Below are 18,092 nucleotides of genomic sequence, written 5' to 3'. Positions count from 1 at the left end.
CCAGCCTTGCTGCGGCCACATCCAGCCTGTCGCCGGTCCGAGTCCTCCGGCAGCCTTCCTAACACCACAGATACAAGATTTCGACCAGGAACACGCAGAGATGACAGTGCAAAGGTGGAACTAGCCCTGACAGGTGATGAAGCCGGGTCCGTTCCTCCAGAGTGTCCCCTTCCAACCCCAAAGAGTGTTCCTTTCCCCCACGCAGCGGCTGAGGTGTGCAAGCGAGAGGCGCTGTTCAGTGTGACGGGGGGGCGGGACTGGCAGGGCCAGGCTGCAGCCCCCCAAGAAAAGCCAAGAGAGATGGGTGGGGCTGAAGGCACTGGGGACGCAGTGTCTGGAGAAAACCTGCCTGAGGAGGGTGTGTTGTACCAGGAGCATGACTCCGACTCGGAGATCCGCAAGGCGCCCAGTCCGGGGGAGAAGGGGCAGGACGGACCGCCACAGACGGAGGAGGATGCTGTGGGGAAGCTGTTGAGCAACCTCATCGAGTCGGCTCACGCAGAGCTGATGGAGGATGACAAGCTGCGGGCACCCCGGGTTGGCGACCGAGCCTGTGATGCAGATGGTGCAGGGGGGCCGGGCAAGGAGGAGGCCGTGGAGCAAAATGAGAAGATTGAGCAGGCTGCCTACCAGATCATCTCCAGAGTGATCTTGGAGGCAACTGAAGAGGTGCTGGCCACCACCATGGGCAGGATTGCAGATCGGGTGTATCAGGCTTCAGCTGGTCAGCTCCAAGGGCAGAAGGAAGAGAGCTCTGGGCCAGTCTGCCAGAAATCTTCCCTGGGGCAAGATGCCGGGGAGCCCGCTCCCGCCACCGTGGAGCCAGAGGCGGCCTCTGGCGCGGATGCCACCCTCCCCTCGCCATGTCTGCCCGTAGAGGACCTGCCACCACCAAAAACCTACAAGAGCTGCCTGAGCAGCCCTTTATCCAGTCCCACCAAGGACAGGAAGCCAAAGAACTCTGCACACCACATCTCCCTGGCCCCCTGCCCTCTGCCAGCTGTCCCCCAGGGAGAGTCGCCTGATGAAGCCAGTGTCCTGGTGCAAAATGCCGGATGCGTCCCCTGTGTCCCCTGCACTTCTGACAGTGGCCAGGATGTCCCTTCAGTGGCCTCGGAGCAGTGCTCAGATTCCACCAGCACTTCAGGGCTTGAAGACTCGTGTACAGACACCAACTCAAGCCCCAGGAGCAAGGCCATCTCCCCGCCGCTGCCAGAAAGTACTGTGCCCTTCAGCAATGGGGTGCTGAAAGGGGAGCTCTCGGACTTGGGGAATGAGGATGGATGGACCGTGGATGCAGAAGCAGATCATTCGGGAGGTAGGAGGGTCTTGGATGGTCCTCTCTTAGAGGACGGAGTGGGGGGCGGTTCTCCCTTCGTTCATAGGCAAAGGCTGCCGGTCTGCCTGTCCCTCTGCTACTTGTGCAGTAGTAATGCTCTTCAACTCCATGTCCCTGTGGGCCCACAGAAAGTTGGGGCCCAGCGTAGCACTGGTGGGTAACTGAGAAGTTAGGCTCTCCCGAACCCCCCAAAGCCACAGGAGCTGTAACTTGGTTCGGCAGCCGGGGACCATCCTCAGTCCTCCCGAAGGAGCCAGCTCCATGTTGGGTTTGGTGGTTAACCTCCACCTGCCTCTTTTCCTCTCTTAACCCTAACCTCTTAAAGGTTTTTATAACGGAGAGGCCTCCTTAGCTTTAATTCCCAAGTACCAAGAATGGGTGTGAACTTTTTTTTCAATGGTTTATTTCCTTTTAATCATGTGCTTGTTCCCATGTCTTCACCTGCCTTCCTTCTCCAGAAGCTCTTACCGGGTAAGTGCCCAGAGAGCGGCCACAGCCCTGACACTTGAGGGAGGCTCTAGCTCTCCTGCCTTGTTGTCGCCACTATTCCTCCGCAGAGAGCCTCCGCCATTTACTTTCTGTGCAGCTGCAGTTCCGTCCCCGGGAAAGAGGGGCGCTTTGGTCACGAAGTGTCCACTGGGGTTTCGAGTGCTGACCCCAACATAGGCAGTTCAGACCGCTCACATACAGGTCAGCAGCTCCTGACCCCGGTTTCGCAGCCACCCTGGGGTATTTTCAGTTATCTCCTGCAAAGAGGCCATGAATTCCCTATGGGGGTCTCTGCCTTGCTTGTCCTGGAGCCACTCCCTACCGCCTCCGCTCAAGGAAGGTTGGGAGTCTTTTGTGGGAATTTCACTCCTTCCAGCCACATGTGGTGTGTACCCCACACCGTGTTTTGTCATCTCTGAGATGGCTGTTGAATTAAGATACCACTGATTCCTGTACCTCTAAATGAAAGAAAACTCATCATTGTGATCATGATCATAGAAGGCCAGAGACTCAAAGATGCATCCAGATTTCAGGGATGTTAAAATGTTGTTGTTTAAAGATATTAACATGAGTAAACAAAAATTTTTCTAAGAATGGAGTTTCCCTTTATCCGCTGGCCCTCTGCTGAGTTAAGCCCATTAGCCATGTCCTGCCACCAGCAGATGCAGCATGGCAGCTGCTCAGGTGTGGCAAGGGCCTGGAGTTGAGGCCTTGAGGGAGAGCAGGCTGGTGGCCGGGAGGTACCGGGACCGCAGACGAGGGGCTGCCAGTGCCAGTCACTCGGCACTCGTGCAAAGCACAGGCTCCCGCCTCCCCGGCATCTGCACCCGAGCACGCATAATCCTGCCTGTGGGTGAGGAAGTTGGAACCTAGGGGCCCGGGGACTGCCGACTGAGGAGGCTGGCCTGTGAGCGCAGCCTGCTGGAGTCTGAGCCACCTCTGGGTATCCCTGGGGTGACCCATATTGGCCAGTCCTGTTCTATCCAGGGGAGGCAGGGGCCCCTGATGTTGAGGGACAAGGCCACTTCGAAGGTGACTCATCCTTAGCTGGGGACAGAATCTCTTTTAAGCCTTATTCTGCATCCAGACAACATGTGTTGCTTGGCAAAGGATTATGTCCAGAGTTTGGAGAAACCATGTGGATAATAACCTAATTAGTAGAATCTCGGGAGTGATCTATACCTGGCAGTTAAGTTGTCCACGTTTAAGCCAGAATCCTTCCTCTTGAGCTGGTCTGTACCTGTGTTTTTCCGGGATAGCCCCTCGGGCACACTCTTGAACAGGTGTGGAGCAGACCACATCGATGCCAGGGTCCTGCTTCCTGCCCTGTCGTCTGGGGCATGAACTTGAGTCTTTGACCAGGGGGTAAAGACCCGCCATGAGCCCCGAAGAGTGTACAAGTCAGGCCTCCACAGAGTCCTTCATTTATTCCCAGTAGGGCCCCAGGGCAGGATAAGAATGGGACCCTTAGACAAGCCATCAAGGAAGGACTCTTCTAGCTCTGCTTGACTGAAGTTTACAGCCCATGAGCCCGGAATGGGGACCGTGGGGGACTAGAGTCCTCTGGTCCGAGGGGCTGGCGCAGTTGAAGGGCGTGGGCTCGTTGTGACTGGTTGGTCTCTGTGGAGGCCAGCCCTGATAGCTGGCTCTGGGGACCATGTGGACCTGTTGGCCTGCTCCCCCACCCTATGGACCCCCCCTTCCCAGCTCACCACTTGTCTCTGCTCCGGCAGCTGTGGTTGGGTGTGGCTGCCAGTTCAGCAAGTGGGGCTGTGAGTGACAGGCTAAAATTAGGTGTATCTACACCCCCAGTCCTTCTTTCATTGGGGTTGTTCTAATAAGCCTTCTAGACTTCGGGTTGACAGTCACCTGCCAAGCTTGAGGAGGGGGTGGGGGGCGGGGGCCTCCTGGGAATGTGGATTTGGGAGTTCTGTGTTACTGACTGCTCTTAGCTGGCGTCTGTATGTCTGTGCATGCTGCTTCCTCCCCTGCAGGCTCGGACGGGAACAGCATGGACTCAGTGGATGGCTGCTGTGGGCCGAGGAAGACTGACAGTTTCCAGAACGCCCAAGTGGGCTCCAGTCCTAAGAAGGTGGACCTCATCATCTGGGAGATCGAGGTGCCCAAGGTAAGGGCTGCAAGGTCCATGGTGCCTCAGGCCCAGGGTCATCGGGCTGAGTGGGGAGGGACAGTAAACCCAAAGCAGCCCCTAAGTGAGCCAGGGGCTGGAGGGAAAAGGAGGCCCACATTCTGTGCGGGCCTGAGAGCTTCCTGCGATGTGAAGCTCCCGCAGCTGCCTTCAGGAGGGACCTGTTCTCATCTCCTTTAAAACTCTCAGGCTACTCACTCTTCCCCCGGGCTTCCTTGGGTTTGCTGGAGCTCCGATCTGTTTGGAGATGCTACCAAAAGCCAGACTGAGGACGTGGGCCAGCCCAGAGTCCCTTTGCTGTGCCTGCTCAGAGCTCCCCAACGCAAAGTATATTTGATAATTGAGCACGGCATAAATCCATATTTCAGAGAGCTTGAAAAGTATAGGCATGTAGGAAGAAAATAACAAGCTGCTCTAATCTCACCCCCGGGAGTGACTGTGAAGACGTGTGTTTCCTTCTCGTCTTGCACCCTGTGGTTTTTAAACAAAACTGAGATGATGGTGCTCTAATTAATGCTTTTAAATATGTAACAATTTAATTTTCCTGTGTTATTCCTTGAAAATATGATTTTAACTGCATTATTCATTGTGTGAATGTCAGTTTACTTCACCAGTCCTCAAATCCAGGGTACTAAGGTAGTTTTGAACTTCTTGCTGTTCTAACTTAACAATTTTATTGGCTTGATCTTGATGTTTATCACCGGAGCTCAGAAATAATTGGCCAGCTGAATTCTCCTGGGCACTAGCTCCCTGCTGCCGTGGAGACTTGGCTTGGTTTGAACCCTGGGTTAGGCAGGCTGCTTTGACCCCGGGGTGCTGGCTCCCTTGGTATTTTCTCCCCCTGTGACCCCGAGAGCCATCATGCCCTCTTACCCTTTAGTCATTGCAAAGGGCATGGGCAGGCAGCTCTGTGTACCAGGCAGCTGTGTCCCTGGTAGCTCTACTGGGGTGGGGTCATTTGGGATTGTCTCAGAGCTTGTCTTACTTACATCATGGCTAAGTTGGGCTGCTTCTGTCTGCCTTGAGCTCTTGGCATGCCAGGCACTTCTGCAAGCCTCGTGCTCCGAAGGCTCTGGGCCGCTATCAGTCGGCAGCAGAAGCCCAAAGTCTTTCTTCGACTTTTATTTTCAAATGGAGCCTCTTTATCTTCGAGCACGGATAGACTTGAAGAGGTCGGAGAAGTCGTAAACCAATCCTTTTGCTGGTAAAACTTCTCCTAGTGTGTAGATTTGGGAGGAGAAGATGCTGGCTTTGCAGTTCTCTGGATGTGAGCCAAGTTGTCAGGGAAGAAAGGGGAACTGCTGAGTCTGGGAGCTAGACTGTGTAGTTCAGCACTTGGTAGCTGTGTCATGTTGGGTGAGTTACTTAGTCTCCTTGAGCTCGTTAACCTCATCTGTGAAGTGGTGATAAAGGTATCTGTTTCAGAGCTAAGCGCTCAGAACTGTGGCAGATGAGTGCTGGCATGTTCATAGTTAATGATATGTTTGAGCTTGACCTTGTGTAAAACAAAGGTAGTCTTTGGGAACGTAGGGAATTGGTTTCCCATTAACACCCCCAATTGTGTCTCTTTCTCTCTCAGCACTTAGTTGGTCGGCTAATTGGCAAGCAGGGGCGGTATGTGAGTTTTCTGAAGCAAACGTCTGGTGCCAAGATCTACATCTCAACCCTGCCTTACACCCAGAACATCCAGATTTGCCACATAGAAGGTCAGTGGCAGCTTCTGGCCTGGGTTTCATTGTCTTGCCTGAAATGTAAAGCATTTGAGTCCCAATTATTCCCCTTTTTGAAATCCACATCTCTGAATAGAAAACCCTGCTTATTCCCAGGTGAAGGGAGCCTGGGGTAGGGGGGTCTTCCTTTAGCCCTCCTCTCCAGTTCAGCTACCTGAAGGAGCCTCGGCTCCTTCCCCCAGATCTTCTGGCCGGGAGAGGTGTGAGCACTTAGATGGGCAGGTGGGGTGGCCCGGGTTTATGGTGCCTGCTGCTGCATCCCGTCAGAGCGGAAGGTGATTCCCATTTGGTCAGTGAGGGCGGGCCTTTCCCATCAGCTAGCCTTCTGTGCGTTCAGAGCGTAGACACGGCAGCAGAGAGGTACCATTTGAAAGGTCAGTGGGTTTCAAGCCTCATTAAATGCCTTTCTTCTTAAGGCGAATCTTGGCTTTTTGGCACCTTTAAAGATATACCTTAACTCTAGGAAAACTGTGGGGTGGGATAAGTACGTGAGTTTGGTTTGCTGTTCGTCACACCCACTATGACTCTCCTACCTCTGCCCCCGTTCAGGTTCTCAGCATCATGTAGACAAGGCGCTGAACTTAATTGGGAAGAAGTTCAAAGAACTGAACCTCACCAATATCTACGCTCCTCCACTGCCGTCACTGGCACTGCCTTCTCTTCCAATGACTTCCTGGGTGAGCATGCGCCTAGGGGACCAGACCAGACCTTGTCTCCCTTTCACTCCAACCTGCCCCAGATAAGAAACTCCCAACACTGGGCCGAGAAGGCCAGAGTTCATTGATGCCTGTGACCTCTCACTGCTGGCCTCTGGTCAGTTTGGTTCTGCTTCTAGCCTGTGCTCTCTGTAGCTGGGCTTTGGGGCTGAAGTGCTAGTTCAAAGCCAGATGTGTCTCTGTCCCCACTTGGAAGGACTGTTCTTGGGCTCTCCTGCCCTGGCACCTTTTGTGTTTTCAAGGCATTTGCCTAGAAAGGAGTATAGTCTATACAGGAGACTGGATGCACCCAGGCTGGCTTGGTGATGTGTTCAGAGTCCCAGCCTAACACCTCGGAGGCCTGGGTGGGACCCACCTTTGTGAGTCTGGATGGGCTTAGAGTGGGTCCTTGTGTTCATTGCTCCTAGTTCTAGTCTAGTGGTGGCCCTGGTGAAGGAATCCCTTCCCCTTCCTTCTCACAGGAGGTACCTGGACTCTAAAGGAGAAGAAATTCTCCCCACCCAGCCCCAGGCAGCCAGGTGGCTCTTTGGAGGGAAAGCTAACATCTTGAGGCCCCTGTGTGCTGGGGTCTGTGGGCTTTCTGGGGCCTGTCCCTCAGGATCCTGCAGCACGCCCACAGCTCTGCTTGAGCCACCTCTCCCCGGGAGAAGAGTTGTAGGGCTCTATAGGCCAGATATGACGACGGCACTTCACACATGGGCTGGATGTGCTGCTTCCGGAGAACTGTCTCCCTGGGGTTGGTTTGGGAGGGTTGACTTCTTGGTTCTGTATCTTGCCCCTTCCAAAGAGTTTGTGCTGTTGGGGGAGGGGTGGGTCTCCTGTTACTTTCCTCCGGATATTGGGGAGTGGGCTGAAGCCCACTCCATGCTTTACTTCTGAATCCTAGCATTTTCTCCCCAGCAGGCTTGGACCAGCCCCACTCTTTAATTGTAAATAATTGAGCAGGTGGATGGCTTCCTTCCCTGGTTCTCTGTGTGGCTTGGTGGAACTGGAGAGGAGGTTGCAGGTGCCTTTCAACTAGCTGCATGGGGGAGGAGGGAGGTCAGGACTCTTAGCCAGAGCCTGGCCACTTGACTGGAAGGTGGCCTCTACATCTTCCTGTCAAGGGCACCTAGTTGTTGCCTGTAACTTGGCATCAGGAAAACTAGTGTCTAGGGACACGTCATTTTGAGAGCAGTCTTGGCCTCTGCTAGGGCCTTGGTGTGGGACCTGACCACTGAGGAAACCCACATTCCACATCCCAGAGTGGGGATGAGCTGAGAGGTTGTCTGTGGAGGGCAGAAAGGAGGAGACAGGATGACTCAGACTGTTGGTTTCTTGCTGGCAGGAAAGCAGAGTAGAGGGACCCTGTGGGACTTGGAGCTCCTAGGGTCAGCTGCAGGGCCCAGGTTGCTGGCTATGGACCTGGGGCCTGCCCACCTCTTACTCTCTGGTGCCTTGTTCTCCATGGCCCCTCATTCCTTGGCCTCCGGAGAGGCCTTTGCCCAGGCCCCTACAGGGCATCCACAGCTGGCTCATCCCTGCCCTGCGACGAGGCCTCCTCTAGAGGTGATTCTTGGCATTGCAGGATAAGGGCCGCAGGTGCCACACTTTGCATGGCTGAGGTCGTTGTTCTTGGGCTTCCTCTGTTTGGGTGCCATGTTGCTTTGGGCTGCCATGCCCTTTCCAAAGATGTGCCAGCTTAGAGGCTTGCCTGGAGGCCTCAGGGCTTATGTCAGACATGAGAAGAGAAGGATTGCTGCAGTGCCTGCTGCCCCTCCCCTTCCTGACAGCTCATGCTGCCTGACGGTGTCACCGTGGAAGTGATCGTGGTCAACCAGGTCAATGCCGGGCACTTGTTCGTGCAGCAGCACACGCACCCTACCTTCCACGCGCTGCGCAGTCTGGACCAGCAGATGTGCCTATGTTACTCTCAGCCCGGGATCCCCACCTTGCCCACCCCCGTGGAAGGTAAGTGCTGCCTGCGGGTCAATGGGGAGCCCTGGGCTCAGTCAGGCTTTTGGGGGTGGCCTGTGCTGCCCTTGGTTTTGACCCAGGAGGAGGCTGTCCCGAGATCCTTCATAGGAGCAGCATCCCTGAGTTCTTGCCATCAGCGTGGAGTTACTCTGGGCTGAGTTTCCCAGCTGTCCCAATGGAAATGGTCTTCTCACTGGCTGACAGAGTCCCATGGGGTTAAAGTAGATTTTTGACACGTGAGTTCAGATCTCAGCTCTGCCATTTATCTGTTGAGTGGGGCCGTGCCCACTTGTTTCAGGAGTCGGGGTTGGATTGTATGTGTGTTATATGTAAAGTGCCTGATCCAGATGATGGTTCTCGAAGCTCCTTGACGAGCCATAGACTCCTGCTGTGGGGTGTCTCACCTCCATGTGACAGATGAGAAAATGGGCCCTCAAGTCCGGTGGCTGGCCCAGGTGATCCCTGAGCAAGAACGGGGATCTAAACTCAGTTGTGCTCCTAGGTCTGTGCTTTGTCACTCTTTCCTTATTGCCCTTGATGGCAGGAATCTAATGTCCTAACATCTCTTCATCCACCCCTAGCAGGGGCTCCTAACCTCGAGCACCCTGATGGTTTTAAGGCTTTAGGGAAAACTTTGAAGATACCTGTAGCAGAAATAAGGATTTAATTATCATCAGAGTCTCTTAATGTTACTTCGATCCACCAGTGAAGACTGAACTGGGGTTTAAAAGGTGACTGTGCCAGGGGCTCCCTTTAAGGATCAAAGTGAGGACATAGTGTGGTCAGCTGTGTGTGCAGGCCCTCACCCCAGAGTTTCATCTGTCCTGTCCTGGCTGCCATGGGGTGGGGTTGGTGACTGCTGGTGCACTTGCTCCCTGGCCTTAGCTGCCTGGGACAGCTGTGCTCTTGGCGCCTTCCTGAAGCAAAGGCTAGAAGAGGTGGGCTTAAGCCTGGGGGTCTTCTTCTGATCAACTTCTGAGTCGCCACAGGCCAGAACAGGCTCTAGATACCAGGTCAATGAGATCTGCTGTACTCGGAGGTTCTTGATTTTTTTCTGGGACTTTAAGAATATACATCCCATCCCCTGAGTTTTAGATTGGCTCCTTCTGGTCAATCCTTGTCCCTCTCAGGTTTTAGTAGGTTTCAGAGTAAATGGATCTGGAAGACTGCTTTTTGGTCTGGAGAGCTTTTTGGGTGGCATACATGGGAGGCCAGATTTCCCATGTCCAGGTCCTTCCCTTGGCCAGTCTCAGGCTCCAGGGAAGCTTTGGAGACTCCTGGCCCCATGGAAGCACAGGCCTCTGAGAAGTAGCATGGGGATGTGGGTAGCATTGACTGGGGTGACCCTTGGTGCCCTGCCCTATGCCAGGAGTTACCCACATGCTCTCTTCTTGACCTGCAGTAACGGTCATCTGCGCTGCCCCCGGCGTGGACGGTGCCTGGTGGCGAGCCCAAGTGGTGGCCTCCTATGAGGAAAGCAATGAAGTGGAGATCCGCTATGTGGACTACGGTGGATATAAGAGAGTGAAAGTGGACGTGCTCAGGCAGATCCGGTGGGTCCACACTCCTCAGACATGCACACTCTGTGTGTGTCAGGGGGTGTGGGATTTCTGCAGAGCTGGCTTAGTTCTACCAAGGCTGGGACATGGGTTGACTCTTTCTGCTGCCTCTTCTGGTTTGGCAGAGCCTGATAGAGACAGGCTGCATTGCTCGCCTCTGTTAGAAGGGCTGGTCTTGTGGCAGAGGTCCCCCGAGTATCCTTGGGCAGAAGTGGGGCAGGCTTTTCTCTGGGAACTTGATGCTAGCAGTCCCTCTGAGGTCTGGCTGCAATCGGGCATTCTGGGAGCTGCGGCCTGCTGCCCATCCTGTATGCCTCTGCTTGGCTTCGTCTTGGGTTTGCTGAGGGCTCACAGCGTTAAAACACCAGGTAAATATTGGCCTGAAATGGAATCAGCCTTCAAGTTCATAAACTGTGTTCCTTCCTTGCCTTTCTAGATCTGACTTTGTGACTCTGCCATTCCAGGGAGCAGAGGTCCTTCTGGATAGCGTGATGCCCTTGTCAGGTAACAGATGGGGCCTCTGACATGGTGGGAACCGTGGTTGAGAGTAGGTCTTTCTCTTTGAGAACCTTCGTTTGTGCCCGGAGGACTTAGGCTAACACAACTTGCTGCCTCTGTCAGAGTTTCTGATTTGATAGTTCAGCGCCAAGGCCCGAGGACGTGCCTCTCTGGCCAGTACTCAGTTGATGCCAGTGCCGTTGGCCCATGAACCATCCTTTCAGGGCCACTGTTCCGGACTTTACCCAGGCCGTCAACTTTGAGAGGTTTCTAACTCGGGCACTTTGTGGAACGTGGTTGGGACCTAGGGTCCAGCATCTGTGGTTGAGGGGTAGGTGTGGAGGCATGCCGCACTGCTCAGCTGGGCCTCAGCCCCTGGGCACTGTGGGGACTCTGCTGACACTCACCTGTGTGGTATCCTAGACTGACCCTGTCCCCAGACAGAAGGGTACTGACAGAGTGATCTGGGGCACGTTAAGTTAGCCTTGCCAGTTTTTTAAACCCTCTGGAAAACGGGATAGTAGCTATCCTTCAGGGAGGCCAAGGGAATCCCATAAACCCAGGGATGTGGACGGTGGTCAAGTCGCAGCTGCCGACGATGGGGAATTTTGTATTTGTAGGTGACAGTCCGTCTGTGTCCCGCTCTGCTCTTATTGTTCTGGTCCATGTACAGGAAGTGTGCTGGGAGCCCTGCAGGCTCACTGGTGTCCTGGCAGCCTCCTCCTGTTTTCCTTTATTGCTCTTGTGCAGTTCCCATCTCCGCGGTCTGTCCAAGCCCAGCCAAGGGGTCCCTCCTCCATCAGGCCTTATGCAGACCTCCCTGACCCTGTCTCTCCATCCTTGCCGCCTCTTGCCTCGGCTGTGCGCTTGTGCATAGCTGCGTAAGCAGACGGAGAGTGCTGCCCCGTGCCCTGCCCACCAGCAGGGGGCTGCCCATGCTGTGCTCTGTGGCCCCACCTTCACCAGGTGTCACTGCTTCACTCGAGGAAGGTTTGTCCCAGTCAGCACCCAAATTAGATGGTGGTGGTGACGGTGTTCCCCTTGAAGGCAGCATTTCCATTCCTTTGCTCCTGTCCCCCAGCAGGTAGCCTGTAGCCTGTAGCAGGGCCCCCATGAGTGTATCCACTTGGAGCCCCATGGAGACTTGGCCTCTGCTCCTGTCACAGGTGGCTCTTCCAGACGAAGTTCCCCGGGCCTTGGCAGCATCCGAGGCTTCTGGAAACACCTGGAAACTCTGTGAGTGACAAGGGTGCTTTGCCTCTGTGAAAGCCTAAATGCTGCTTTTCTTTTTCCTTTTAAAGATGACGACCACTTTTCCCCTGAAGCAGATGCAGCCATGAGCGAGATGACCGGAAATACCGCGCTGCTGGCTCAGGTGTGTGTGGTGGGGGCAGGCAGGCTAGACAGGGTCTGTCTGAGGAGCCTCCTGCTGCCTTATGTGCTGTGCCTCCCACAGCCTCTCTTACCAAGGATCTTGGATTCTTTGACCTTTGAATTCCTTTCTCCTTTGTGGCTTGGGCCCTGGTTTGGCCAGCAGTCTTCAATGAGGGGTGCATGGGGTAGCTTTGTAACATGCTTGCTTTCTTCTGTTCTGTTTCTAGGTGACAAGTTACAGCCCGACTGGCCTTCCTCTAATTCAGCTATGGAGTGTGGTTGGAAATGAAGTAAGTTCTATGCTTTTCCTGTAAGTTACTGGCCAGCAGGATGGATTTGGAGCTGATTCTGCCACTATCTCCTCTTGAGCTAATCAGAGGTTGTAACTAACCAGTGGACCCCAGTGCCCCCACCCGGGGACATTCAGCAATGTCCGGAGATGTTTTAGGTTGCCTCAGTTGGGGGTGGCGATGCTAGTGGTGTCTGGTAGGTAGAGGCAGGGTGGTGCTGCTAAATGTCCCCCAGTGCACAGAACAGGCCCCACAACAAAGTGTCAGTGGTCCTTCTGGGACCTAGGACCTTTCTGGACCCTGTGTCCAGTGGGTTTTCCCACCCCATTTCGTGGTGTTCATGCTTAGATTTCTCTAGTGTACTGAAAAGCCTGCCCTTATGCCAACAGAACATTCCGTAAATACCCCCGTTTGCCTAGAAGAGTCCTGTCCCCCACCCCCACCCCAATCTTCTGGTACTCATAGCTTGTGGTGGTTTTCTGGGACCTGGAGCGGGAGGACCCTCGCTGGTCTTGATGGCTGGCCCTGAGGTGCAGTGGGCCGAGCTCTCAAGGGAACTTTGTTTTCTAGGCGGTGTTGATAAACCGGTCGCTGGTGGAGCGAGGACTTGCTCAATGGGTAGACAGCTACTACGCGAGCCTCTGACCCCCGTCCCCGACAGACGCTTCTGGAGTCTTTTTGCACTGTTGAAATTGGGCTTGGCGCTGAGGCAAAGACATTACATCAGAATAACAAACGTTGTCTTCCCCAGAAAGTCGTCTTTTTTTCCCCACACTGTAGTCATGTTGAGAAGTCTCGTCTCTGAGACAAGGAAGGAACCATGGGTTCTTTCAAAAGCCATAGGATGGTGTTGAACAAGCCAGTCAGTTTAGCCTGGTTCCAAGCCTTTAAAAAAAAGAAAAAATGAGAGTAAAACGGTCTCAACCAGGTTGTCCTCTGCCATCTCCGTTCCCTTCTTCCTTCCCACCTCCTCCCCTCACTCAGAACCAGACCAACCGCAGCAGATGGGCCAAGGGATGTGTTGCCTGGGTTTCTTTTCCTTCAAAATCTTTCTTCAGGGAGCAAGACATGAAATCACTAATTGGTATTGATTACTTGTACAGCTTATGTCAATGAATTTATGATATTTAACCAGTTTTTATAAACTTCATCTAGGTCTCTAGGAAGGCAGACTTTTTAATGCATATGTAAATACGAAGCAGTCAGACCTCCTGCCTTGGTCAGTGGTGGAGGGGAACGTTATCTTGCCAAGCCTGGTTGTAATTTGTAACCATTTTCTATTTGTGCAAACTCTGTAAATATATGTTTAAAAAAATGTAATATTTTGTATAAGATACACTGGAGAACAAAGGGAACTCAAGATTTTTTCCACACCCCACATCATCTGTGAGCAGAGCAGCTGTCCCTGCAGGTTCCTCCTGTGGCTTCCTGCATACTGGACAGGGTGACTGTAGGGGATAGATTGTGAGCGGGGATTTTTTTTTTCCTGTAAAAATTTGTTTAAAAAAAAAAAAATCAACTCATTTGAATTACCTTTCCGTGGTGTGTTTGATTCTTTTTTTAGACTGGCTTCAGCATTGTGCCGACATAAGAAAGTAACTTATATAAATCTTGAACTGTGTGCACTGTAGCTTTGAGTCCCTTTCTTCCAGGGTGAGAGGGTTGGGGTGGGGAGTGAGGAGGTGGTGGTGAGTGTGGTGGGCTGGAGGGGCCCCTCAAAAGGAGCCCCAGGGCGCTGGGAAGACCAGTTAGCCAGAAATTTCCATTTTTTTTTCCTCTCCTTGCCCCACAAGGTGGCAGCCAGCCATGCTTCCTCTGGCTTCCCCTAGTGAGAGTCTCAGAAAGCCAGGCCCGAGTTTAAAGCACTGGCTTCTGTAATTCTTTGGGCCTTCTCAAGAGATCTTTGAAGTTATGTCCTCTCTTGTGGTGTAGGAACAATATACATCTACATGGGGAGAACAGAATGAAGTTTTGATTTTCTAAGGATTTATTTTACAGAGAGTGTGTGTGTACGGGAGTGGGGGGCAGAGGAAGAGGGAGAGAGAGAATCAAGTAGATACCCTCCTGAGCACGGAGCCCAGCATGGGGCTTGATCTCACGACCCTGAGATCATGACCTGAGTGGAAATCAAGGGTCTGATGCTTGACTGACTGCGCCACCCAGGCACCCCAGAATGAAGTTTTGATTTAACAGCCTCTCCTCTTTAGGGCAAAGGCAGGCTTGGGCCTGTTGGCCTGTGTCTTGGCGCTCCCCACCCCCACCCCCTCAAAAGGGGTTTCTGGAAGGTGGAGGCTGCCCCACAAAGCTGCAACTACCCTCCCCGGCCATGGGTAACAAATGGTTAACAGCCTGTTTCTCTCATCTGTAGATCAACTCATGGGACCAACCTCAAAGCAATGAAGCAAAATCATGGGAGTGTCCCCTGCTTGTACAGAGCTTGGGCCAGGGCGAGCTCTCATGCAGTTGTAGCTGGAGGTCATCCTAAGTCCCAGCAGTAATTGGCTGTGACATTGGCCAGCTTGGGTTATACCCAAGCATTTTCTGTACAGCTCTGCATCACTGGAGCAGACAAGGGTATGTGGGAGCCCTCAGGCTTGTGTGGGGAGAGTAGCAGAGCCTGGTGTTGAGTTGGCCTTTGGGAGCTATTGAGAGGTTTTAATGGAGGGACCTACAGAATCTGGTGCCGGTGGGGGTCGAGATAGAGGACAAGCCGAGACCAAGTCAGGGTAGTCTAGGTAAGATGCTGTTCCGTGGAACAGCTCCTGGGGTAACAAGTTGATGGGTCAGGATCCCTTGGACAAGGCCTCCAGGACTGGGGGAGATGGGCAGTGGGGATGAGGAGGTAGGCTATTGTGGGGCTTATAGTCCTAGCTTTCAGAGGTGAGTCCATTTAAGGAGGCTTTGGTATACGGGAGTAAAGTGAGTTTAGAGGTTGGTGAAGGTCACATACTCTGAATTAACCCTTCTCAGATTATATAGGGTTCAGAAAAAGTTGGTTTTGACCATTTTGCTAGTAATCTTGTTGCTCTTACAGAGGGGTAGATTTATGGAGGTCCTCACTCCCCAACTGTGGACATCAGTCCTCTGGGCCAGTATATTTTAGACATCTGCTCTGAGTTAGCTGGGCCATCCAGGGGATGGCTTAAGCATGGCTTTGAAAACTATTGGTGCTGGAGGGGTGCTGGTCACCTGCCCGAGTGTATGGTGGAGCCAGGTGGAGTGCTGGGTGCAGGAGCCTAGAGCTTCCAGCCTGTTCTCACTACAGGTGTTTATTTCAACCGCTTCTCCACCCCCTGCCCCCCACCGGTGCTTGGGGCCCTGCCAGGTGTGGCTGCTCTCAGTGGGGTGTCAGCGTGGATGCTGGGGCCCGTGTTCCTGCTAAGCCCAATACAGTCTTGCGCATACCTCTTAACCATCTCCAGCTTAAGATAAATCAAGATGAGTAGCTGGAGTGATGGAGACAAGGTGCTCATTTGCAGGAGATAAATTTGGTCCTCAAGACACCCCAGGGAGGCAGGGACTGACCCTGGAAATAGATGGTGACTTAGAAAGTGGTTTGCAGTTGAACACTGCAGTTGAACACCGCACTTGAAAGCCAGTCCACTGTCCCAAGGCAGGTCTCCACCACAGCTCCTCTGAAGGATCGTGAGAACTGATCCCGCTTCATTCTGCATCCCCAAGTAAAGGCTATAGTCATGAAGTCATCACCCCACAAAACAGTCTCATAACTGAGAATGGGAAAAACACCATGGCAGAATGTGATCATTTTGCTTATAGGAGAAATTAAAATTCAAGAAATGTAAACGAAGCCAGGAAGAACATGTAGCATCTCAGCCAGAGTGAACATTTTTGGTCCTTGCTGATCTAAAAAGGAAAAAAAACCTCCGCTGGGAAAGGTCATCAGGGATATAGACAGAAAAGAGAACATCTGGATTGTTTCCAGACCAGCACAGTCCAGTAGAAATATGGGAGCCACACGTGTAATTCTAAATTTTTTTCTAGGAGCCTCAATAAGAGAAAACTGGGTGAGACTAGTTTAAATAGTTTGTTTAATCCAACATTTCAATATGTAATGCACACTGAAAATATCAATGAGATTTTATAGTATTTTCATACTGAGTCTGGGGGAATCCTGTGTGTATATTTTATACTTCCAGCCTGTCTTTTCTGCTTAATCATGGCTCAGGTGCTCAGCCACAGGTGGCTGCCTTGTTGGGTACCAGACTGTCCCACTGATCAGCATCACACCGATACTGACAGCCTTATGTTGATGTTTGTCCTTACTCAGAAAGCTCTAGGTTCTTTTGCACATTTACTTTTCCAGATGACCTTTAGCATGATATTTTTGAGAGGGAATCATGGTGAATGTTTTACCGACATTTGGAAAAAATAATGCATGTTGTTGGCTTGTTATAAAGTTTTATGTAATATATTAAATTGAGTTTGTAAATTATTCATATCTAGTTTTTCTTTCTTACCCTCTCCCTCCACCTTTTTTTTTTTTTTTTCTTGTCTATACTTTCTGTCCGTTCCCAGGAAAAATGCATTAAAAGATTCTGGTTTTCCTGTTCTTAAGTGGAAACTTCTGAAAGAAGCTGTTACATTGCTTAGTTTGAAAAAGCTCATGGGTGATATTTTCTCATCATTGTGAGGTATCTTTGATACTGTTTGGTGCTTTTTGTTTTAAATTTTATATATTTTTTTCTGTCATTTAATGAGGTGGTGGGTGGCTTGTAAACAGCACACTGCTAGAATTTTTTTCTTTTAGTGAAATCTAAGAGGTTAGTAGGTGAATCTGACCTGTTCATTGTGATCACTGTTGCAATATTAGTATCTGCCATTTAGTTCATTTTTCTGTTATGTTTTGTTTCTGGGTGGTTTTGGTTTTTTGGTTTGTGATTTTTTTTTTTTCCCTTTTCTCATTTGCTTAATCAGGATTTTTCCCTGTAGTAAATTTAGCATTCATTTTTATTTTTTTAAAGATTTTATTTGAGAGAGAGTAGATAGCACAAGCGGGAGGTGGGGGGTTGGGGGAGGGGTGGACAGAGGGGCAGAGGGAGAGGGAGAGGCAGACTCCTGGCTGAGCAGGAAGCCTGATGACTTGAGCCAAAGGCAGATGCTTAACTGACTGAGCCACCCAGGCACTCCTAAATTTACCATTCAAGATCTTGTTTCTGTGTTTTAAGTGGGTATCAGTTATTGGCCAATAACTTTGAATTTATGTTTCTCTTAATATCACATAGTTAAGGCCTCCTTTCCCCCCAAAAGGGAAACTCAGCAGAAAAATTTCTGCCTTCCTACAAATGTGCATCCGCACACTTTCTCTCTCCTGGGTTTTGTTAGAATCATCTAGAATCCAGTTCAGATTCCAAACTTTTTTCACATATGCCTCTATCTCAGGAGTTTTAGAATGGTGACATTAAACTTCAGTCATGTTTCCAGAAAACATTTTTTTATTAACATATAATGTATTATTTGTTTCAGGGGTACAGGTCTGTGAATCATCAGTCTTACACAATTCACAGCACTCACCATAGCACATACCCACCCCAGTGTCCATCACCCAGCCACCCTATGCCTCCCCACCCCCACCTGCCAGCAACCCTCAGTTTGTTTCCAGGAAACATTTTTGCCCAACTTTGTTTCTCCAGCTTTCCTCCTGCTGTTTCTTATACACCTGCTCCTGAGGTCTTTATTTTGATTGACTTCATCTGGAGTCTGACTTTGACTTTTTCTGGTTTTCAGAACACCTTATATGTCTGAGCATTTCTTGTGTCCTGACAATACCAGTAGTTATCAGGCTGAGCATCTCTGCTGGATGAAGGTCACCTTGCCAAAAATTCTCTCCTCCCGCCCGGCAATCCTTGTATTCTTGCACTCAGGCATGGTCCCTGAAAGGTGGGTAGAGGCAGTGTGTGTCCCAAGAGGCAGACTCACTTGTTTTCTCCCTCCCAATGGTGGCTGTGTTGCAGGTGGAGCCTAGGCCATGCTC

At 51.6% G+C, this 18,092-nt stretch overlaps 1 protein-coding gene across 1 annotated transcript in view; it reads left to right on the top strand.

The window, feature by feature from the left end:
• The window catches only part of AKAP1 (A-kinase anchoring protein 1), a 33,417-nt gene extending 19,687 nt beyond the window's left edge, over positions 1-13,730 (top strand). The window contains exons 2-11 of the mRNA XM_080826246.1: positions 5-1,318; positions 3,823-3,956; positions 5,557-5,683; positions 6,257-6,384; positions 8,196-8,373; positions 9,782-9,932; positions 10,375-10,442; positions 11,738-11,811; positions 12,038-12,100; positions 12,671-13,730. Coding sequence (XP_080682372.1) covers positions 301-1,318; positions 3,823-3,956; positions 5,557-5,683; positions 6,257-6,384; positions 8,196-8,373; positions 9,782-9,932; positions 10,375-10,442; positions 11,738-11,811; positions 12,038-12,100; positions 12,671-12,745 — 2,016 coding nt within the window. The 5' untranslated portion in view covers positions 5-300 and the 3' untranslated portion in view covers positions 12,746-13,730. The remainder of the gene's footprint in view (positions 1-4; positions 1,319-3,822; positions 3,957-5,556; positions 5,684-6,256; positions 6,385-8,195; positions 8,374-9,781; positions 9,933-10,374; positions 10,443-11,737; positions 11,812-12,037; positions 12,101-12,670) is intronic.
• The last annotated feature ends 4,362 nt before the right edge of the window (positions 13,731-18,092 follow it).

Source organism: Martes martes (genome assembly GCF_963455335.1).
Source record: "Martes martes genome assembly, chromosome: 16".
NCBI lineage: Eukaryota > Metazoa > Chordata > Mammalia > Carnivora > Mustelidae > Martes > Martes martes.
Note: the sequence above shows the minus strand (reverse complement) of the source record. Positions and strands in the feature narration are given on the sequence as shown.